At 39.6% G+C, this 24356-nt stretch overlaps 2 protein-coding genes across 4 annotated transcripts; both read left to right on the top strand.

Annotated features, from left to right (window-relative positions):
• Window positions 1-5927: 5927 nt before the first annotated feature.
• Window positions 5928-10496, top strand: LOC108683354 (procollagen galactosyltransferase 2; the record flags this gene model as incomplete). Its single annotated transcript, XM_018172667.2, is given in 4 exon segments — window positions 5928-6292; window positions 6910-7059; window positions 7431-7592; window positions 8586-10496. Coding segments are annotated over 4 exon segments (744 nt in total). The 3' UTR covers window positions 8712-10496.
• Window positions 10497-10543: 47 nt separating this feature from the next.
• Window positions 10544-22247, top strand: LOC108683353 (glycosyltransferase 25 family member). 3 transcript variants are annotated; one of them, XM_047879491.1, is made up of 5 exons: window positions 10544-10658; window positions 10977-12390; window positions 12667-12816; window positions 13912-14073; window positions 15064-16310. In XM_047879491.1, the coding sequence occupies exons 2-5, from the start codon at window positions 11125-11127 to the stop codon at window positions 15187-15189; spliced, it is 1704 nt and encodes a 567-aa protein (XP_047735447.1). In that variant the 5' UTR covers window positions 10544-10658; window positions 10977-11124; the 3' UTR covers window positions 15190-16310. The 3 variants fall into 3 exon arrangements, with proteins under 3 accessions (XP_047735447.1, XP_018028155.1, XP_018028154.1); XM_018172666.2 differs by lacking the exon at window positions 15064-16310 and adding an exon at window positions 21795-22247 and having other exon boundaries at window positions 10544-12390; XM_018172665.2 differs by having other exon boundaries at window positions 10544-12390.
• The last annotated feature ends 2109 nt before the right edge of the window (window positions 22248-24356 follow it).

Below are 24356 nucleotides of genomic sequence, written 5' to 3'. Positions count from 1 at the left end.
CTGCTTCATGACGCCTGCTCCGTGATGCCTGCTTCATGACGCCTGATTCCTGACGCCTGCTCCGTGATGCCTGCTTCATGACGCCTGATTCCTGACGCCTGCTCCGTGATGTCTGCTTCATGACGCCTGCTCCGTGATGCCTGCTTCATGACGCCTGATTCCTGACGCCTGCTCCGTGATGTCTGCTTCATGACGCCTGCTTCGTGATGTCTGCTTCATGACGCCTGATTCCTGACGCCTGCTCCGTGATGCCTGCTTCATGACGCCTGCTCCGTGATGCCTGCTTCATGACGCCTGCTTCGTGATGCCTGCTTCATGACGCCTGATTCCTGACGCCTGCTCCGTGAAGCCTGCTTCCTGACGCCTGTTTCCTGACGCCTGCTCCGTGATAATTGCTTCATGACGCCTGCTCCGTGAAGCTTGCTTCCTGACGCCTGTTTCCTGACGCCTGCTCCGTGATGTCAGCTTCATGACGCCTGCTCCGTGATGCCTGCTTCGTGAGACATGCTACGTGATGCAGGTCACATCACGGAGCATATGATGTGATGCCTGTTCTGTGATGTCTGCTCCCTTAAAATGTCAACAAATTCAACAAAATTTCATTTTAATCCGCGTCATTCATGATAATTACTTATATTTGAGATTAATGGTTCAAGAGACAGCTGGAGACTTAGAAACAGATGCTGGTGCAGTTATCTGCACGACTATTGCTTATTCCGTTCGCGCGATGCCTTGAACGTATTGAAATTCCAATATATTACACCACCTTTAGATAACCCCCACAGATGATTGGTTTTATGATGGATATATAATGTATGATAATATTAATCGCCTATTGAAAATACTCGACGTTATCTTCGTATGAAATCATAGTGGCTGTTGAATTATAAATGATTCATTTTTCGTTATCATATGTGAAGTGATATTCAAAAGCTTCGCCAGAGTTGTGAATTAGAAGCTGACAGGCGCAGCTAAGTTTCTTAGGGCTACGACGGTTCAGGTTTAGTACCACTGTACCAGGTTGACTTAGTGCATTCGACGCTCAAGACCTCACCGATTAGCCCTTCTCCTCTTCACTGCCTCTCCGACTCTTTAGGTACCATGATAATATGCGACCATGATAATATGTGAATGCATCGCAACGGAAACGTAAGCGGTACGCGATAACTAAGAATTATTAAGAAAATATAGTAAATAAAACAGGGCTTGTGCTGTGACCTTCCCAATGTCGGCTGTCCAGAGAATGAGACGAAAAGAATTAAAAGTTACACAAGATGATTGTTGGAGTGCCCGGCTGCTGGTAATACCTAGCGCCTGCATATGGGCATGAGGCTGCATGTTTCCCCATGACCATAATCTATTTACTGATTGGTCTTGGACTGGGGGGCGGTAACCTGAATTGCCTTGCGAAATCAATTGTTCGACATGAGAAATTGTTCACGTGGGCATTTGGTTGTTCTGTTCCGATACAAACACACTCGAATGACTCTACATAATACGAATGACTTGCTCTTATTGTCATTGTATTCCATCTCTTCACAGAGCCCTTATTAAGTTACGGCTGGTATTTGCTAGTATCTCGTTGATGCTGAAATTATTGTTCAATGCTTACTGATATTGTTCAATACAAATAATGATCAATGTTTGTTCATCCACTAGTGAGTGGTTCCCGAAATATGGGAACGCCTCACTAGCAAGGCGCCAAGACGAGATGACACCGGGTAAGAATTTTTCAATTACATATCCATCTTGGAAGAATTTCTTCATTTACGATAGAGCTTATTGCGGCTACATGGAGACGACTCCAACGAGTGGCCAGACACACTGCGGACCACAGCTGTGGTAGGAGCGGAGGGCTCGGGCGGCTGCATTCAGGGAGTTAGGAGGGCTATGTTTCTGTTCGTAGTTATGTACTGCATTCTAAAATTTGAACAGATTTTATAATCTAGGCGATATATGCTCGTGTATTTTGCTTTCTCTAGCGAGAAAGCAATATTTGGATTGAAGGTGGGCAATGATAAGTACGGGATGATGTGTTTACTTAGTGCATGATGGCTTGGAAGGTAAAATAGCCGTTTTTAATCCATCCTCAGTACCACTGATTTTCGTAATACTGAAGAGTAGAAGTGACACCTGGCTCAACGATAATCCTAAGGTTTACTTCTAATTCGGTGAGTGTATTCATAACTCAAGTGTACTGGGTATATTCAGTCACGCATGGGCAGAGAGATCTGTCTGTACTGCTCTCCATCGCCAACTCGTTTCTCAGCGGGTTGGGCATCTCAGCTGCGTGGCATCTAAGACCAAAATTGAGGTTTTAGGTCGACATTTTGATCTGAGCGTGGCAGTTTCATGACAGTAAGGAAGTTTTGTATAGCAAAAAAAAAAAAAACGCTCATTGCTGCAAAGATGCCGTGGAATGCATATCTCTGTCATTTTATTTATCAGAAATTTCAAAGGAAACGCTGTTTGCTAAATATTTGCTGTAGTTGATAGTTGCTGTACTTTTGTTATTCGTGTGACGAGGTGCATGGCTTTTTGTTTGTCATTACTTAAACCGTTTGTTATTCGAGGTTACCCAGTTTATTTCTGTTTATTATATCAGGGGAGTAAAGCCTTAATGATTGTCGTACGGGAGTAATTCCGGGGAGCATAATAAGTAAGTATATAAACAAGTACAGATAGTGCATTGAAATAAAAAAAAAGTTATTGGTGTGGGTATTTTTCCTTGTTAAACCATAAGGACTCTAGGCAAAGAGAACAATGATTTTTATTATTTAAACAGCATAGGAACACCGATCACTGAGCAATTGCGTCGCATTGATTTGAATTTCAACTATACATAGTAATTCACTCTCAAATAATTATGTTATTTCAATTGACTGTTCATTTATTTTTTGTACATGTGACTCCTAAAAAACCGCTTTTTCTTTACTCATTAGAGCGTGAATACAAAATAATTTTAAAATGTTGTTTATTACCACTTCATATACGCGTATATTGTCTTAATTGTTGTTGCGGGTGGATATAAAAATCGAAAGTTTGCTATCACTAGCATTTCTTTACAGGAAGTTTCCTGGTATTCGCATGATTACTGGGAATTTTAAAGGCATAGAATACAACGATTGTTCTTTGCAATTAATTGTAAAACGATAACTGTGCATGGTGGAGTGCAAGTGGACGTGGTTTGGACGGCGTCGCTGACACTGCGAGTTGGAAACTTAATTAGAAGCTAAATTACAGTGAAGAGCAACTGCCAGACGATTTTATTTTTCGACATTGAGAATATTATAGTTTTTTATAATATGTTTGAGGCCAGCAAGTCCTCGCTTCCCTATCGTTCAAGTCCCTCTAATCCACTGACAACAGCAACCTCACAAACCGCCTCCAAGCTCACTCCTCATGCAGGAACCATCCCCGACCACGGGAGTTACCATCCAATTTTTGGCGTTATCACTGGTATTATCTCACTATCACCTTTTTCGGCAACTCCTACTTCAGCAACCTAAGTCCCAGTTGATATATTTATGACTCATTTTACTCTAACACTGCATACTTTTCCTGATTTTTTAAATTAAAACAGTTATATCACCTTCAATATTCACACGAGGTATTTATTCTTGGCTTACACTCCGTCAGTATTGCACTATATTGTTCACTTTGCTGTTTTTCCTTCTTTTTTTTCACTAGCGGTTGAACTTTATGACTCATATGACTTGTTATGACTGCGTGACTTGTTCCTCCACTGTTGGGATATGTAGATATTTTTCTTCGTTCTTTTCATTCTCCTCATGCACGCCCAGGTCTCATCATTCTCCTCACGCCCGCACTGCTACGCATTCTGGCGAGCTTGGTGCGAGAGAAGTTCCATCAGTCGATTAATTTGGCGTCACATCGAGCAATAAGAAGTGCGATCACGGAGCACGGTCTGCAGTCTGCAGACGTTGTGACGGCTAGTATTCGAACATTAACGGTTGCGAGAAGCTGCTACTTATCGATATACAGTATATGCTGTACAGCTACGATTCCTGTAAAGGCATCTACTTTCTACAAGTGATGAAAACAACTTCGCTAAATTCCTGTAAGGCCAAAATCAGCCGCGCTAGCCGTTGTACAATACAATACACGTTTTATTGTACACGTTGTTGTATTGTACGTTGTACAATAGGGACACAACTCGAGAAGCAACCAGGAGAGTAGCTGTTAAAAAGCCGGCAACCCATTCAAGCAACGTCAGAAGGACGGTCGGACTCAGCAGCTACAGAACGGTCATGAGCTGGCAGCAACGTCGTAACGGGGAAACCATCACAAACATTTCGAAGTACGGCCATGCAGAACGTGAGATATTTCCGAGACTATACGGCTACAGAATTAAAACAGCAGCCCGACTACTTTAAACATCATTAATTAAGGCTGAAGACCTTCGTGATCGATACGGTCACGGCATTGCAACCGTACAGGATAGCACAACGGATCAATGTTCCCCAGAAAGAAGGAAATTACGAACAGCGATTATAGATTTGTAATTTAGGACCTGCTGGAAAATTCTATTATTAGGAATTAGGAGTGATACTTGAGATGGGCTGTATAATTATCGAGTTCTGAATTTATTTGCATTCCTCATTTCTGTACCAGTGATTTTGTTCACTTAGGATGCGCCTTGATTTTAGCCAACTTGAATGCAGATGTTTAAGTGTTTCATTTTTGACCTTCATGTTCTACAATTCCTAAATTCCTATGGAGAGCCTTTAACACAAACGCGCTTTATTGACCGTCGCCGGCCGGATATATGTAACTATATATACGAAAGAAAGAATTAGAAGAGAGAATGAATTCTCAAATACAATAAGTATGATATAATCAACATAAGACAAAACCGACTTCATACAGGTTGAATAAAGGAATTGCCTGACTCACACATCGATTTGCCCACCAGACAGGTTTTTCCTGCAAGCTTGCGGTTATGTGACCTGTAGGAGGCATCAGGTTCTCAGTTCAGCTCAGTCTGAGTGCGGTGTTCGAGTGAAACGAAACCAATTGAAGCCCTTCTCCCGTTTAATACTTGTGCGTCTGCAAGTATGAAACAATAACGGGAAATACCTTGACTCTATATATTAAGATCACACCGAGGCAAACGCCACCCTCGTCGAGACGGCGTCAAATAACTGTCGTGATAGTCCCCCGCGTACCGTACAATAAATTAATGCCAGTCAGAGAGTAACTCTGTGAGATGCCTTTGCGGGTAGAAACTGTATAAACATTACTCCTGTAAATTTTGAAGAGGAAATTTGTTTTCTATTTGATTCATAGATTAACAGAAACGACATGAAATCTGTTGTTAAAAGAAAAAGAAACAATCGTTTTGGTAGAACAAATTTTTACTATATTAAAGAACAATCTGGTAATGAACGAAACTTTATATCAATCTTACTGTCAGGAATAACGGAAATAAAATATGATTAAGGGTGTATCTACATTTGGGCGAATCAGAAAATTTTTTTTGAACGAGGTGTTACATCTTAACATTTCATTTTATAACCGCAATCATGTTAAAAAAATTCCTCATTCTATCCAAAATGATGCTCCTAGCTATGTGTATGAATGAGGACAAGAAAATCTCGCAAGCGGATAAGAGTGACATCCCAGATGTGAACAATATTGGTACCTCAGATGGTGTCGCAGTGCAGCCTTTGGTGTACGTCGTCCTGACGGCACGCAACGAGGAGCTAACTTTACCTTACTTCCTAACTTATTTCGAGCTGCTGAGCTATCCTACTAGTCGCATGATACTGCACATACGCGCCGATCACTGTGATGACAGGACCGTTGATATTCTATACGCCGGCAGCAGATGGAATACATCTTGAAGACTGTTGGCATCGACGCGGAACGCTTCCAAGCCTTTGATGGCAACGACCTCACGGAGGAAGTCAGTTCTGCACGAAGTCGGCAACTATTATTCCCTGCCCAAAAATTTTAAAAATACATGCCTCCTCTCGCACCAACAGATCAAGCAGGACTAGATAAGATTTACTACCTCAACTTAGATAAGCGCTTGGAACGCCGGCAGCAGATGGAATACATCTTGAAGACTGTTGGCATCGACGCGGAACGCTTCCAAGCCTTTGATGGCAACGACCTCACGGAGGAAGTCAAGAAAGATCTCGGAGTGAAAGTAATAAAAGGATACCGAGATCGGGTCCTGAACCGTCCCATTACTCGTGGAGAAATGGGAGGCACCATAACCCATCATAATATTTGGACAAACATCATCCAGAATAAGTTCGAAAAGGTGATTACGAATGCATGACTTATAGTAACTTACGAACGCATGAATCATAGTAAAATTGAAAGTCGATATTTCAAAGGATTAACATTAATTAAGAATAGTTTTGGGGGTATGATTAGGATTCACACGAAGGTTATGTTGTACCTGTTAGAGCTAATCTTCAAAGGATCTCATTCTATACTTTCGATGAAATTAGCTTGACTTTGATTCCATACATGCTTTGGGTGATGATAAACAGCAAACTGAACAGGTAGGTCATCAGGGGTCATAACTATATCATTTCGCTAAATATAACTAAGATTCTGATAAATTTTACTATCCCGGAAATTACGATTATATTTCTGACGATTGAATCCACTGACCAGTCTTAATGTCCCTAATCCGTCTGGCTACGAATTGTTTATACCTGTGTTCTAGGTTTTGAACTGACGATGGAGCTGGACTTCGAAACGTTTTCTCTTATAAGAAATGGTGAACTTTTTGGTTATTTTATTTTTTGCTTATAAATTAATCATAAATTTGTAATTTAAGCAAACAATTGATTTAATATTTGAATCCATTGAATTAGAGGGGCATTTTCAGTAGAAAATGGTGGCTTATACAGTAATTTAAATTTTCAGGTTATGGTTCTGGAAGACGATGCTCAATTCTTTCCAAATTTCAAAGAAAATCTACGGAGCTTGCTCGCTCACCTCGCCGACGCACGCCTTCAGTGGGACTTCATTTATCTAGGCTACGAAGACCTAGAGCCTTTTGCACCAACGCTTGCAGTGAGTTCTATCATCTGAACGTTACTGCTTTACAGAATGCAGTATGAAACTGTTACAATAAAATACAAATGCTCTAATTTCTTTCTTCCATATTGGCATTTTATTATAGAAATTATTTGGATAATTTGATAAATATGTATAATTTGGTCAAAATTTGCTTAATGCTTGTAGTTAACCTCTTTAGATGCGAGAACCTGAAGAGTATAATTATCTAAAATTTTTTGCATGAAGTTTTGTTTCAGATTATCTTATTATAACTGTTCCCACATGCAGTAAAACATCTGAGGGTTGCCTGTATATTGTATACGTGTACGTAATACTTTAAGTCCCACAGTTAGTCACCTTTTCGAATACATGCAAATCACACTCAGGTGCCGGGTGTCCCGAGGTTAGTAGAAGCGAAGTACTCTCACTGGCTCGTGGGGTACCTCATCTCGCTGTCTGGAGCCAAGAAGCTCGTCGACGCAGAGCCTTTGAGTAAAATTCTGGTCTGCGACGAGTTTCTACCCATCATGTACGATCGCTCCAATTTGGTGAGTTTTCATTCCTGATTCAAGATGACTTCTCTGTTTATTGGATGGGAATAATTTATCGAGTTGGGTATTTTGTTGACTTACCGTTACATTACCATGCTTTATCACAAATATCTACATAAGTTCCGAGTTTGGAAATCACCCTATATACACCCTATGCTGAGATGAGGCGTACATTTCATTGAAATCAGAGCACACAACGGTTTGCGATAAATGATTCCGATAACGAGACAGACATTATAAGAAAAGAGTTTAATATTTGTTAGATATTTGTCGATGTTGCGACATTCGTTTGAAGCCTGGCGCTGGAAATGTATAGCAGCAGATATAGAACGTGTATCCACAATACATATCGGGTTGGGTCGAAAAATATAACTAAATGTTATTTTTATTATTGGAATTATGAGACATTAAAAATTGGGAGGAGAGTTGTGGAACTTGAAACGTGAAACTGAAACTTTAATTCCTTTCACGAATTTGTGTTTTGGTGAGCGAAAATAATATAAATACAGGTAAAAGTTCATGTTTGAATAAAATTTTAAAATGGTGCTTGAATGAGAGATATGTGCTGAATGTGAATTTCTACCGGCTTCCTTTTAATTTTCGTAATTTAGTTTCAAAATCACTAAATGGGTTCAGGATAACGTGATACAGAATAATGAAGTAATGCAAATTTTATTCATTTCAATAATAATAATCAATATCAGTAATAATAAGTTCGAAATATCAATAATCTATCAATAATAAGAATAATCAATATAAATAATGATAAATTAAAAATAACAATAATAATGAATTGAAATAATCTATCTCGGTAACGCCGGCTAACCTGCTAGTAAGCAATCTGATTCAGACAATGAATAGACCGGTTCACCAGCGTTAAAACTTAAGTCATTCACGATTGAATTACATAAGTCTCCAACCGTAGCGTTAACCTTATCTAAATGAACAACAGAAGTAAAAAAATTATATATTCGCATTTCGTGTTCGCAGACTGAGTACAAACATCTCTTCCCCAACCGCAACCTCATCGCCTACTCCGCCTCCCCACCGCTGCTCGAGCCCCGATTTTTTAAAGGGGAGCATGGCTACGTGTCGGACTCGGAAGCTACTGTGTAGCAAGTTCTGTATATTGTGCTCATTATATTCCATGCTCATTATATTGTGTGTGCCTTGTCGTGGCGATGTGTTACTCAAAGTTGCTAGTGTCGTAGCGATGTGTTATTCAAAGTTGCTAGTGTTGCTAGTGTCGTAGCGATGTGTTATTCAAAGTTGCTAGTGTTGCTAGTGTCGTAGCGATGTGTTATTCAAAGTTGCTAGTGTTGCTAGTGTCGTAGCGATGTGTTATTCAAAGTTGCTAGTGTTGCTAGTGTCGTAGCGATGTGTTATTCAAAGTTGCTAGTGTTGCTAGTGTCGTAGCGATGTGTTATTCAAAGTTGCTAGTGTTGCTAGTGTCGTAGCGATGTGTTATTCAAAGTTGCTAGTGTTGCTAGTGTCGTAGCGATGTGTTATTCAAAGTTGCTAGTGTTGCTAGTGTCGTAGCGATGTGTTATTCAAAGTTGCTAGTATTGCTAGTGTCGTAGCGATGTGTTATTTAAAGTTGCTAGTGTTGCTAGTGTCGTCGGTTGATGTGTTTACTCAAAGCGTCACAAAAAAATCGCTTTACGAATTTTATCATGCTGTTAAATATATATCATAAAATATAACATTCGTTAGCTCCCTTCACTTTTCTGTTAAAAACAGAAGTTGACTTTCTAGTAATTAGATTGTTAAGCCGTGATCTAATGCAACTCTATAATTATATTATCATTTACAACAGTTACTCCCAAAATTCGTCACTCAATTTGCCGCTTTTATCAAGAATGCTTCTTCAGGATCTCAAAAGCGTGAAAGCATACGTCAAGTGTTTTTTTCAGCCCTGCTTTACACTTTTACTTTGATATAGAATTTAATTATCTTTACAAGTATAAGAAGGGAAAAGGTAATCGACATTACGAACAAAACTGCTCCCAAGTTTGAAACTGTTTGGCGAAGCATCCAATTTTGTCACCTTGTTTGCAAGTTTATTTGTGTAAATATGTGTTAGCACACACACAGCGATTGAAAATGAATCCAAACCATCAATATTGTTTGGATTTGGCATTATTTCATTGTTCGCTAGCTATAGTTTTCCTCATTGATATTCAATATATTGGCTATTTTACTAATTCTTACAAGTCTTGTTGCCAGTATAGGTATTATAGAATATATTATGCAAGTATAGGTTGAAGATTATCTCAACGCTATAGAATCAATGGATCGAATGTAGAGGCTTTCTCAACTGTTGCAGTCAAATGAAAAATGATTAGGTCTATTCAAGGAGTCAGTGATTGGTGATATTCCCTGCAATATCTTCTAAAATTGCCTCGCTTGTTTTCTGATTAAAAACCTTTCACCAGGACGCGGTTATATGCAGCGGCCATTGCTCACCGATGCGAACACTCGTCATCGATGATTATGAATAATTATAACTAGAAAGGAACTATAACGTCTGTCCAACTGATTGACAACAAATTGAATATCCAACAATTTTCAGTTTATTTAGCTAGTATTTGTACAATATCTGTCGGTAATCATTTGTTTACTATAGGGATGCAAAGTTACATATAGTAATTGTACAAGGGCAATACTGAGACTGAATTAGGTTCTCAACTTCGTCATCATTCCTGATTGAAATTATGGTAACCATGAATAACAATCAATTCAAATAACTCTTAATGAAAGAATCCTACAAAGATAAAATACTTCACTTACATTCGTGCGAGAGGATGGCCCGTTACATCGCAGCAACAGTTAGATGTCTGCGGCACTGTAGGGCCCCACGTGTCTAGCAAGACGCTGATCGGAACGTCATCAGTACAGGTTTTACCTGTTACAATCATTATATACCTGTTCTGTGACCTGAGCTGGTCTCAGTACAACGCTCTCAGTCTGAGCGCTGCCGACGCCGTAAACGATGCAGAGAATCAAACCTCTCTCGCGAGCCGGCGTGTTTCGTCTGCAGGAATAAAAAAGTTTTGGATTAAGGTTTGAAACTCGTGTTTCAGTGTATGTTCTTTCTCTTCGACGAACCTTAGACGTTTAGAAGCAGCGTATTTATAAGCATGAAGGCTTCTCGTATATCGAATTAACAAGGGATAAAACCACATTAATTTAATTGCACAAGTTGAGAAACATGTGACTTAAGAAACCTGCAGCGGGAATGTTTATCATAGTAAATTGTTCCTTAAGTGAGCTTATTTAATTACTTTAATATTTAATTACTAAGTGAAAACAACTGTCTTTAAAGCAATTGTTATAGAAATCAAGTACGATTTGTTTGCGATGATATAGTTTCTATTTCAGTTTGCAGAGAACCAGTGTCATCTATAAATCATACGCCTGCTACCTGCAATTTAGGGAAGAAACTTAATAAAATACTATTCCCGCTTATCAATAACTCTGGCTACGTTTGAATGCCGCGTTATTAGAGTGAAAATTCGATTAATAACTCATGATAATGTTTCACTGTTTTATACTTGTATCGTTTATTGTGCACTCTGTGACGGGTGTCAATGAAAACGGCTCGTCCACGAACAACATTGGTACCTCAGATGGTGTCGCAGTGCAGCCTTTGGTGTACGTCGTCCTGACGGCACGCAACGAGGAGCTAACTTTACCTTACTTCCTAACTTATTTCGAGCTGCTGAGCTATCCTACTAGTCGCATGATACTGCACATACGCGCCGATCACTGTGATGACAGGACCGTTGATATTCTAGATGAGTGGCTAGACCAAAATGGACATCGCTATCTGCGCGTTGATGCTGTCTTGAATAAAGCAAGAGAAGGTTTTCGAGTAAAGTGCAACGTCTCTAATAACATAGAAGAAAATGGTTCTCGGTTGGTTAAGTTGAAAACAGAGGCCTTTTATTCAGCACAAAAAAGTGACGCTGATTATGTCCTATTTCTAGACACGGACGTGTTTCTTTTAAACACGAATGTTATCGGCGACCTTATTGGATTCGATCACACAATAGTCTCCCCGATGTTACAGTCAACTCGAGACTATTCCAATTTCTGGGGAGCCATGTCAGAGGAGTTTTATTACGAGTCATCAGAACTTTTCTATTCAATATTTGATCGCAAAGTCTCGGGATGTTTCTCAGTTCCTCTTGTTCGTTCTTTTGTTTTAATTGATTTACATAATCCATCAGTTCGTCGCATATCATTCGACGCTAATTCTATCACTGAACTGGAAATTCCCTACGATGATTACATCACGTTTGCCGTGTCCAGCGCGTTGGCAGGCATTACAACTCACATCTGTAACGACAAGGAGTACGGTTTAGTTGTACATCCGAGAGCTCCTGCAGGTCCGTCAGATATTTATAAAAAACTAATTCGAGATCTAAAGGTCCGTTCGGCTCGTAGCCGTGTGCTTCTAGGAGCCAATGCCAAATTTGTGAAATACCTGCCGCCGCCTGTACTCAAAGACAAGGCGGGACTTGATCAAGTTTACTACCTGAACTTGGACAAGCGCAAAGATAGGAGGGAACAGATGGAATACATCTTGGACACCGTGGGCATTGCCGCACAGCGAGTTCAGGCTGTGGACGGAAACGACCTAACGGAAGAAGTCAAGAACGAGTTAGGGGTGAAGGAAATAGAGGGCTTCCTCGACCCAAACTTGCACCGCCCTGTTTCTCGGGGGGAAATGGGAGGCACCATTACGCATTACAATATTTGGAACAACATTATCGACAATAAATATGAAAAGGTAACGTTACTTCAGTTCAATAAACGATAATTGACAGTAGATAATGAAATGGGAACGTTTTTCTCTTATATCATAATGAATTGAATTTGTTGAAATTATTTACTGGCTGCACGTGATAATGGCGTCACGTATAGTAAGCATTGATGAATTAGTTAGTCAAATACATGCATTTATTGTATAATTTTACTCCACATTATTGTTTTTTATTATTTCATCACCAAACTCATGACCTCATGCAAGCTATTTAGTTTATATTTACTACTTATCAACTAATAGGCCATGGTGTTTGAAGACGACGTTCAGTTCTTCCCAAATTTCAAAGAAAATTTGAGGAGCTTACTCGCACATCTCGCCAACGCTCGCATTGAATGGGATTTCATTTTCCTGGGCTACAAAGACCTCGAGGCAGAGTTACCAAAGCTTGAGGTGGGTTATGTAGGTTGATATTAGCCTTTTAACATGCACGATCTAAGGCAGGATTTCCAAGATATTTTTTCTAAACGTACAACATTTAGTTTTCGTAAAATTTCGTGCCACTAAATCTGTTATTAGGCGCTAATATGTAGCATTAGTTGTACAGGGTGTACCAGAATTAACTGACCCTTTTAATTTGTTAATAAATAAAAAACTAAGAACGTTATGAAGTTGAAACTTGTTTTATTTAATAGAAGAACATTTTTATGGTAATATTGTATCATAGTTACGTCATTATCCTGTATAGCTTGCTAAATTTGTGTTTAATTATCAAGCCTTAAATTTTCATCATGATTCGCTACAGCAAAGAAGAAAGAACAATAATTATCGCTACAGTCAATAACGATGTCCATAACAGAAGTTCAACGTGATTACAGGATCCATTTCAAAACAAGGATCCTTCAAAAAACACAATTAAATCTCTTTATCGAAAATTTGCGGATATAAAAAATTTGCACTCTCGCCAGAAACACTAATGAAGGTTATGAAAGCAACGAAGAGAAGAGCCCTATTTTGTCAAAACAATTGTGGTGGGCATTTAAAATATATTATATTTAAAAATTAGGATTCAATATTACCATAAAAATGTTCTTCTTTTAAATAAAACAAGTTTCAACTTCAAAACGTTCTTGGTTTTTTATTTATTAACAAATTAAAAGGGTCAGTTAATTCTGGTACACCCTGTATAATATATAACTTAATGCGCTTTTAATCAGCACATTGAGTAAGTTCAGGGATTTAATTTAATGTTAAGCCGCTAGAACCGGGCGGTGACGTATGACAACGGTTGCAAATCTTTGATAGATTATCTAGTGTTAGGTTGAAGAGATGCCTTTTGTAGAGAATAAAATTTTAGCGAAAATAATACGCGAGGACCAAGCATACCACTAATGGCATGATTCCACAATTTGTTTATCACTAATTTAATGGCTTAACCACCAAATAATAACGAATAATAATCAATAAAGGCCATGTACAACAAATACTTTTTATGAGTCAGTGATTTGTATTTTTGGAACAACTAATTTTTCAAGCTTATGGCCACAGGTCCCAGGTGCTCCCATGCTGGAAGTTTCCAAGTATTCCTATTGGCTCGTCGGTTACCTCATCTCTCAGTCCGGGGCGCTGAAGCTCGTTAACGCTGATCCCTTGAGCAAAATCCTGGCCTGCGACGAGTTTCTACCGATCATGTACGATCGTTCTCCTCTGGTGAGTATTCGTAATGCTGTTTATTGCCAATACGAAGCGATGTAGTTACATATGAACATAATACTGAACTAATTAGTTCATGTACTTGTGACAGATCGCTGCTGCCATTTTTTAAATAGACGGATAGGATGTTCTCATGATAATATGTGTAATATAATGGGTGATCCAGATACTTCCGTGGAGTCAGGAAATGTTGACAATCGTGATGTTCACCATATTTGGCTGCAATAATTAATTAAGTGTATCAAACAAATCAAGTTGTTTGATACTCTGAGAGCAGTCAGCAAATTATTCAGTGGCTTTTTCTTGCCCTTGAAGCGGAGACTGCGGAGCCCCAAAGGGCCAGACTGGCGGTCTGCGACGCTTGTTAGGCGAGAAGAGTTGGAATTTTAGGGGTATGTGAAGTGCGCCTAGTGAGATGCAGTACATGGTCATTAAACAGTCGCAGGCTAAAGGCTCTGGCATCAAACTATTGCCCTATAATGAGATTTTCTTATGAGTAATGTGATATATTTTTATAAGAAATGACTGTCGGAGTGTTTAGTGGAAGATTGCATCTATCAAAAGACGATGACCTGAAAATCAGCGCACGTATGGCCCCATGCCTAATTTTGACATAGGGCGACGCTTCTATGACCTCAACGCCGTCTGTGAACAAGTAAATACCGGCACCTATATAGGCTATACACTTTCAATCTGCTCAAAAGTATTTATTTGACAAATAGTTTGTCTTCTAGCAAGACTCAGCCACGCATTCACGGCACCCAAGACCAGCGATGATACCGGAAAATAGTTCTGACCTCTTCATCATTTTACAGGAAGATTTGACAATTGACTACGTACTAGAATTTGATTCTGTCGAGCGCGAATCTGTCGATTACATGCAATTATATTTTCATGTATATATATTCTGAACACGCCTTATTTTCCACTGGCAATCATATTAAGACAAGCTGATAAGTGTTTCCTCGCCCTATTTTCTCCTTGCAGACTGAGTACAAACATCTCTTCCCCAACCGCAACCTCATCGCCTACTCCGCCTCCCCACCGCTGCTCGAGCCCCGTTTTTTTAAAGGGGAGCATGGCTACGTGTCAGATTCCGAGGCTATTTTGTAAAAACAAAGGTCGACTAAAAAGATTTGTAACTGTCATGCTTCTCAATATTGTTGCGGCGATCAACATAGACATTATGTTGTTCATTTAGTCATGCTAAAACATTTAAATTCTTCCTTCCAAACGTCTAGATTTTGTGTTTTAGCTACTGATTGGCAACGCGTGCTCAGTTTGTAATAATGCCGACATAATGCATGCTTTCTTGCCTCTGCTCTATATCATCTGTCATCAGCACCCTTGATTATTAGAGCCAGTTACTAAGGAAAAAGAGTATTCAAAAAAGTATTAGAGACAGTTACTATGGAAAAAAGTATTCAAAGAAGTATTAGAGCCAGTTACTATAGAAAAAAAATTATTACGGCGAAGTTGAATGATCATTGTTGCCTTTTAAATTTGGTGCTTAACCCTAATCATCGAGGGATTAACCCTCAAGAAATCTGAGCACGTTAGACGTGGTTTGTTAACTAAATTCGAAAGGAAGTCTGATTTGTTTCTCATTTTAACTGCGATGGCGTAATTGTTCTACACATAACTATATAATTTTAAAAACAATCAAACAAAGTATATATATTTTCGAATACACAATTAATGACTGACGAGTGGCGGAGACAAATTATTAGACGAAGCTTCATAACCTGCGCATCGCTTAATAGTTTGCATAGGTCTAGGCGACGACTGGCGAAGGCGTGAGTGAGGCGGCCCAAAAATTACCATCTTGTTGCAATTTTTCTTAGAATATTAAAAAGGACATTTGTTTCAAATTGCATTATCTACCGCCTTTTTGGATATGAAATAAAATAAATATTCAGTGACACTGGTGGACATGCACATGCAAAGCCTTCGACCTCGTAATTTTATTGAGAATAGTTCTAGGTTTTGTTCAGTGAGAATTGAGTTAAGCTGTATTATTTCACAATAACTGCAGCGACTTCAGGTGTTTGTTACACCAGTTATCAAAAGAGGGAATACCACGCTTTTCATCAGCCGCACTTCTGTTATCCGTGGATAAACACTGCTTTCAAATAATCAAGCCGGGATTATTAAATTCGCTAATGATTCTCTCAATTGAAACATGAATAGTACCACTATATAATAATATATAATATAGCGATTTCAGCGCTTATTAGGCCTGCTGCCTATTCATAACACTGCAGAACATCCTCAGCATGTTGCGGGTTTGAACTCGCATCTCACTGCTTCAAAATTTTCTTTGCTTAACCACCGCCTGACCTCCTTGCCGATTCTGACCAGAAACTGGCGCACAGAGCTGGGTTCGAAGCGGCACCTCTCTGCTCCAATTTTGGTACTTGGAGCAGAGCCACTTTACTTTAGCCACTGGGCCACACGTCTCGGACAAATTTGCGGCCGGACTTAATTGCGGCCGCCAATCTCCAAATTCAGCGAACAAGGAATATCTCCCAAAATAATGAACGTAGCTCGATTAAACTTGGTACACGGATTCATTAGGACCTAACGGTGATGTTTAGCTCGGGAATTTTCTTTTTATTTTGCCTTCATTCGTGGTTCAAGGCGATGCGTGTAGAAGTTCGCAATGAACAATATATTTCTTCCTAAGTACTACACAGATTTGAACGAGATTTCGAATATACATTCTTAACTATTCAACGGTGATGTTTAGCTCGTGAAAAATTTTTACCACGTTTTTCTTAGCTTCGTTTCGTGTCTGTCTGTTTGTCTGTCTGTCATCAAAAATTCAGACCTTAATTTAGAGCTCTTCTAAACATTCTAGTAAGTTGAAATTTGGCATGCATGCTTATGCTGCCTAACAATTCAAGATTTGATCATCAGAAGTAATAATTAAAAAAAAATTTAGAAAAAAATAATAATAAAATAATAAATAAAAAACTAAAAATTCACGTCTGGAAATCGATTATTTTTGTCGAGCATACAGAATTGTCTACCTTGGAAAATGGTTTAGAAGCGTAAAATGATTTAGAAAGGTGGTAAAATGCGCTCTGGAGCGCTCATTGGAACTGAATTGTTGATAAACGCTTTTCATTAGATACAGCGGATTTACCAGATTCATTGAACGCATCATTTAACGTAATGAATCATTGGCGGATCATTGAACGGCGGATTCTATTGAATTTGATAGAGACATGAAGTGAAAAGCTATTTTCTTGTTGAGTAATTTTTAAAAAGTATTTACTGAATAATAAAAATATGAATTTAACGCCTCTGCAAAAACAGCGACGCTTAGCAACAGCTCGCAGAAAATACGCTCTGAAGCGGTCATTGGCAACTGATGACAATAAATCTGTCAAGCAAAAAAAAAATAATAATAATAATCAGAGTCAGCAGAATGTCCGTGCGAATTTATCTGAAGAGAAACCTTCAACGCGCCGAGTTAAAGATAAAGTACAGCATTCCAAATCTCGTGCGAATGCAAGACAAGAGCAAGCTAATTCTCGCCGAGAAACTGATCGATTTTAGCATGCCATATCTCGTGCGAATACAAGCGTAGATCATGCTAATTCTCGCCGAGAAAGTGATCGAATCTGGCATGCTAATGCGAGTGCTAAAAAAACAGCACAAGAGCGTGCTGAAATATTGGCAGCTCGTCGTGAAGCTTGCGCTTTGCGCGCAGCTAATGCTGAAGAGTTTCACAAGGCAATTAACATCTTCTGCACATCGCTTTGCGAAGTTTGCTGGAGGCGATGCTACCCTGACCAGGTAGTAAACTTCCATTCCATCTCAAATTTGCCTTACTATCAAGACTTGCCAGAATGCTATTCCTACCAGAGTTGTGGGTTAACCCTTTGCTGCCATGCCGGCACACGCGTTCTCTTACCCATAATGCTATTCCTACCAGAGTTGCGAGTCACTCCTGCACTACCCCTGCCGGTGGCACTTTCTCTTATTCACCATTTTATTCCTACTAGTTTTGTCAGAAATTTTCGTGAATAAATTTACGTGTATTAAATAAATTAAATATAAATTTTTTCACTAGCTAGCCTTTAAATATTTTGAACATCAGCATTTGTCCAGGTTTTAAATTCATTTTCTATGTCACAGGATATAACTCGTGTCAAACAAGTTTCCCTTGAAACAGGAAGGCAGTTTTATCAGTTGACAAAGGAAGCCACTAAATCCTTTATTAACGTTATACTTTCAAAGTCTGTTCTTCCAGTGTAAGTTTTTTAACATCATATTCGTGCCTTTTCAAATTAAAATAAGAAAAACACCACTTTCTCAGTTAAACCTGATCTATTTTCCAGGCCAGTGAGCGTTAGATTAGAGAAAATCAGAGAGCACGTCGAACACACCACCTACTCCTACCACGTTCCGAAGAACACTGAGATGCGGGACTGCGGGCAGTCACTCACAAGCATGCGGTAATCATTGCACAAAAGCTAGGCTTGGTTGCCAGAAGTTCAGCAGGATTCGATGCAGAATTTATTCCATCTATTTCTTTTGCGAAATTTAACGTTCACAGATGTTCAAATTTACACAGTTTATGCTGCTGTCCTTTTAACTGCTTTAGGACATAGAAAGTTAAGGTAAGTCGTAGATGGCTTAAGACTGAGGATTACCTGCAGTGACGCTCCTTAGTTAATCTGCCCGGGAATCCTGCTAGCTCCTGACCTTGACTGACCGACTACCTGCTCATGTGATAACAACGGGATGGCAGAGAGTGCAACGATATTTATTTAGATTTTTTTGCTGTTTAATATACTAAAACGTCGCAAAAACTTTACCTAAATGTAAACTGGCAGTGTGGTCCAGTGATCCAGAGTCTAGACAAAGAATTCATTGAGTCTGGAGACCTCTTATTAGCACCGCATGATGCTGATGCTGGTGGGTTCCTCCAGCACTGCATGATGATGCTGGTGGGTTCCTCCAGCACTGCATGATGACGATGCTGGTGGGTTCCTCCAGCACTGCATGATGACGATGCTGGTGGGTTCCTCCAGCACTGCATGATGACGATGCTGGTGGGTTCCTCCAGCACCGTGTGAGCGACGGTTTTGTGAGCTTGTCTCAGGGACTCCCTGAGACGGTCTCAATCTCGTGGTTGTTAGTCCAATAACTCCAATGTAATTTGGAGTTATTTTCATTTTCCGTTCAAAATTACTTTGTTGTATCCTATTTACATGTATTATGTACATATGTCAACCAAAATTTTATTATTCAATGCTTCTATTGACTTGAAAATGAACGTTGATACATTCGAAACGTAGTTAAATATTAATATATTATAAATCCTTGCTGAGACCTGCTTTTTGATCTGCTAATATCATCTGAAGAGTTTTGATTCCTTACAAATTGGAATATAATAGAATAGAAGTGTCGGCGTTGAAGAAATAGGCGCATTCTCTGGTCATTATTCAGAGTTCAGAGTTCAGTTCAGATTGAGACGCGGTGGAGATCATACGTGTTGTGTAGTCGCTCCATGAGCCTGACCGACTTGTTTCCTGCTTGAATTGCTTCCGGAACTTTATTACCGTCGTGCGGTTGTGCTGGACTTCCGGAACTTTATTACCGTCGGGCGGCTGTGCTATACTTCCGGAACTTTATTACCGTCGTGCGGTTGTGCTGGACTTCCGGAACTTTATTACCGTCGGGCGATTGTGCTGTACTTCCGGTACCGTCGGGCGGTTGTGCTGTACTTCCGGAACTTTATTACCGTCGAGCGGCTGTGCTGTACTTCCGGAACTTTACTACCGTAGGGCGGTTGTGTTCATCAGGCTTGTTTCCGGTGATTTATTGCTGTTAGAAACCCTAGCTAAATTTCAGTGAAGGAACCCGGAAATCATCAAACAATTAAGAAAGAAGACATTTCGATGGCTGGGAAGAAAGTAAACAAGATTGTTAAGAAGGAATGCGGTTCTTCGAAACAAGATGCACCGAAAAAATCGAACAGGAGATCGAAGTGCGTAGTTGAAGATGCATGCAAGTTTTGCAAAGAGACCTCGTTGAGAGAAGATGATCAGTTGGTCATCTGTGAACACTGCGAGGATTTCATTTGCATCAGTTGCGCGAAGCTGAGCTGTGAAGAATACTCTTTCCTACAGAAAACAGAGTCGTTTCACTGGTTCTGTAGCGACTGCGAGAAACCGACTCTCCGTGCCAGGAAAAGCGAGAAGCAGATGGAAGAGAATTGGTTCGCTCTGTTCGCAGCATTTCGAGCTGAAATGGAAAACTATTATCGGAAAGAGATGAACACGTTGAGTAATTTAGTTGGCTCTTTGAGTAATGAACTGAGCTCGTTGCGCAAAGAGCTGATCGAAGAGAGAGCTCAACGGAAAAATATAGAAAACTTGGAAAAGATGGAACTGAAGAATCACAACGTGGACGCGAATTACTAGACAGAGAACGAAGGAAGTGCAACCTTGTTTGGTTCGGCATTCCCGAAAGCACCGCATCTGAGACGAACGAACGTGTGATGGCCGACAATAAGTATGTGGCAGACTGTTGTGGTAAAGCACTAAGCACGCCGGTTGATATTGCATCGTGCAAGGGCTGCGCTCCAAGAATGCTGCTACTAACGCATGCAGACCTCTATTGGTGACTGTGAAGGATCCGGCCCAGGTTTGGAGCGTGCTGAAGCGAAAAAATTGGAGCAGCGAAAAAATTAGGAGAAACTGTTGAATTCAAGTCTGTTTTTGTGAAAAAGGATTCCACCCCTTTAGAGAGGGCGGAGTTCCGCAAGAAATGGCGGGAGCGAATCCGCTCTAAAGGATTCCACCCCTTTAGAGAGGGCGGAGTTCCGCAAGAAATGGCAGGAGCGAAACAGACGCAGAAACACGGAAAATCATGTCAACACCATTCAAGATCTCACGAGGACTCCGACCGCTCGCCGACAGTCACGGGAGATGGAAGGCAATTAAATAGTGGAAATCATGTATATGAATCCAGTTCTGTAAATAAGGTAAAAAGTTTATTCATACATCAAGATGGAAGTGCACAAAAAGTTTTGAAATGTTTCTACACGAACTCTGATTCCGTTTTGAACAAAAGAAATGAACTGTTAACTGTGATCGAAAACGAGTGTATAGACATTATTTGTATTACAGAGACACTCCCCAAAAATCATGGGGGGAAAATTTTACCAGTTGAATTTCAGTTGCCAGGTTTTGATTGCTTTCATAATTTAAACGAAGAGCAGTGTAGTAGAGGGGTAGGTTTGTGGGTTAGAACCTTTTATGGGGCCCAACAAGTTAAGTTATCAGCAGAGCACCAATCAGCTAGAGAATCAGTGTGGTGTGAGCTTTCTTTAAAAAGCAGGGATAGCCTCCTTATAGGTGTCCTGTATAGATCACCCAACAGTTCCTCTGATAACGATCAAGTACTGAACAGTCTTCTACCAAGCATGACTTTTAGCAGGTCGCATACGTTAATCGTTGGTGATTTTAACCATCCAGAAATAGACTGGGCACATGAATCCTCTCCAAGGGATGAGAATCACCCTTCATCCTTGTTCATGGAGTCTGTGAGAGACTCATTTTTATACCAGCACATCGCAAAGCCAACCCATTTTAGAGGTAATCAGACTCCAAATTGAAATGAGTACATAATATATGTAAATATGATACAAATTTTACTGTTGTATCTTTATATTTACTGATACTCTCCTGCGTGCACAGGCTGAACATCTAGCAACGATCGTATTCTCACCGCATAGTGGAAAGATGGATCAGTTTCTCAGCTCCTCTACACAGTGACGATTCAGGCTGTCAAAATACTACAATATACTACAATAAGAAGAATAACTTAAGAAAACTAACGTGAACGCAACTCATGCAAGAAAACTGAACACTGCTATAAAACTGGTGGATTTCACAGAAATTTTATGCTTAACTATTTTACCCCAATATTTTGACAGTAGTTATGTGTCATATATTCTAATATAGTGTCGCAATTTATTAAAACACGACTTGGATATGCACACACAGGCAATTTGGATATAGTCTAAAATATTATTACAAAAATTTATCGTAGTGGTATATTATATGATTTTGACTGTGATCTGAGAGACAATCTGAATGTCATATTTTGAACATATACATTAATAAACTCAAGATATATCGAAGACGCTTGATGTGTTTTTCAAAATAGACTTAAATATTATTGGATTTAAAATATGTTTCTGACTCGTATATAAAAGCCGATATCAGGGTTATTTCTGTCCAATTACGATATTTCTGATTCAAATGTGACTGCTTCTATTTCATATAAAGATTTAATGGGTTGCTTCATTTGATGCAATTGAATACTCAATCATTCAGTGGGCTTTAGATTGATTGATTTACAAAGCATAATTGTGTGGACTTCCTATTCTTACATATTTATATATTTTTCATAAAGATTTCACAACCACCTCATACGTTATTCCATGTAAATGAGATAGGTTATCTTGCTTCAGGAAAGTTGCAAGATAAGAGAAAAATCAGTTATCACGTGATTAGCCGGTTCGTTTCTGTGGCTTCTTGGCTCGAGTGTGCTGTAAGGATGCTCGAAGGATGCTGCCAAGTTCAACCATGGCTGCCAACACCTGCAGACCTCTGCTGGTGACTGTAAAGGATTCTGCTCAGGTCTGGAGCGTACTGAAAACAGCGAGAAAGCTTGCAGAATCCCCTGATTACAAGTCAGTTTTTGTAAAGAAAGATTCCACCCCTTTAGAGAGGGCCGTTTTTCGCAAGAAGTGGCGGGAGAGAATCAGGCGGAAAGGCACGGAAAATCTGGTCAATCACTTCCAAGCTGTCAAGACAACACCGGCTGCTCACGAACAGTCAGAGGAGATGGAGGACAAGTAATTAGTAGGAATGATGTCCGTAGATCAAGGCCTGTAAATAATGTAGGAAGTAACCGCATACATCAAAGTGAAAGTGCACAAAAGGGTTTAAAACGTTTTTACACGAACTCGGATTCCGTTTTGAACAAAATAATATACGTTTAAAAATTACTTTTTAAAGACAAAACTTGTAAAGAATCCAGTGTTTCCAATGTTACAGATGTACAATGAATTTCTAATTTTATTTTCGAATATTCAAAAAATTAATTTTTCAATGTTTTTTTTAATATATAACTTTTTTCAAAATTATTTATTCTGTCAATTGATTCATGCATTGCCTCCGACTTCACACAGGTGTGCAAAATTTCAGATCAATTGGACAGGTAAAAGCTGTCTCTTATACACATCTAGATGTGTATAAGAGACAGGTAGCAGCGTCCACAATTTCTCGGTCGACATTTCATTGAATAAATACGCCTGGAAACGTGCAACAAATTATTGACTATTGTATTGTCATCGGGAGCTGAGCTTCCCTAAAAGTTTCAGAGCGCTAGCTAGCGGGAAAGTTGGTGAAATATCGATTGCAAGATTTGATCATCACAGACGGACACGAAAGCGAGCTAAGAAAAACGTGTTAAAAAAACGCTTCGGAAGCGTGAACGTTTGAACTTCAAAGGCGACAGTGCAGTTAAGACTCAGCTAAAGACCAAGAAATAAGCATACAAGCGTTATTTACGAACTCGCATCGAGTCTGATTATAACTTGTATGCCGGAGCTCGAAATCAAGCTAAAAAGTTTGTCGCACTGCAGTGAATAACTTCGAAAAAAATATTGCTAAAAATGCAAAAAAGAATTTGAAATCCTACTTGTTGTACGCTAGTTCTAAATGTAAGTCAAAGGACGGTATATCTGATTTGAAAGTAGACCAACTAAAGATTTCCTCTGATGAGGGCAAGGCAAACGTTCTTAATCAGTTCTTCAGAAGTGTATTCACAGATGAAGACTTGAACAGTATTCCAGATATTGGGGAGCGACCAGTCGGCTCGAAGTTAACATATTTTGAAATACACGTAGAAGAGGTTCTCAAGCGCCTGGTAACTCTAATTCCCAACAAGTCATGTGGACCAGACGACTTCCATCCCAGATTGCTCCAAGAATTAGCAACAGTTATGGCCGGCCCATTGACAGTATACTTTCAAAAAACCTTGAACGAAGGAACTTTGCCGTCCAACTGGAAAGAAGCTCAAGTAACACCATTGTTCAAAAAAGGTGACAAAAGCAGCCCCGGCAACTATCGCCCTGTCAGTCTGACAAGTGTTGTTTGTAAGCTAATGGAATCTGTTGTGAGGGATAGGATTATCGATCACTTGACTGCTCACCATCTCATATCAGATTGTCAACATGGTTTTATTGC

This window comes from Hyalella azteca, unplaced genomic scaffold (genome assembly GCF_000764305.2).
Source record: "Hyalella azteca isolate HAZT.00-mixed unplaced genomic scaffold, Hazt_2.0.2 contig3170, whole genome shotgun sequence".
NCBI lineage: Eukaryota > Metazoa > Arthropoda > Malacostraca > Amphipoda > Hyalellidae > Hyalella > Hyalella azteca.
Note: the sequence above shows the minus strand (reverse complement) of the source record. Positions and strands in the feature narration are given on the sequence as shown.

Bases quoted from the DNA above. Each gene is read 5' to 3' on its own strand.
- LOC108683353 (XM_047879491.1), top strand. From the start codon at position 11,125: ATGATAATGTTTCACTGTTTTATACTTGTATCGTTTATTGTGCACTCT. The intron at 12,391-12,666 runs GTAACGTTACTT...ATCAACTAATAG, and splicing joins TCGACAATAAATATGAAAAG to GCCATGGTGTTTGAAGACGA. The intron at 14,074-15,063 runs GTGAGTATTCGT...TTCTCCTTGCAG, and splicing joins TGTACGATCGTTCTCCTCTG to ACTGAGTACAAACATCTCTT.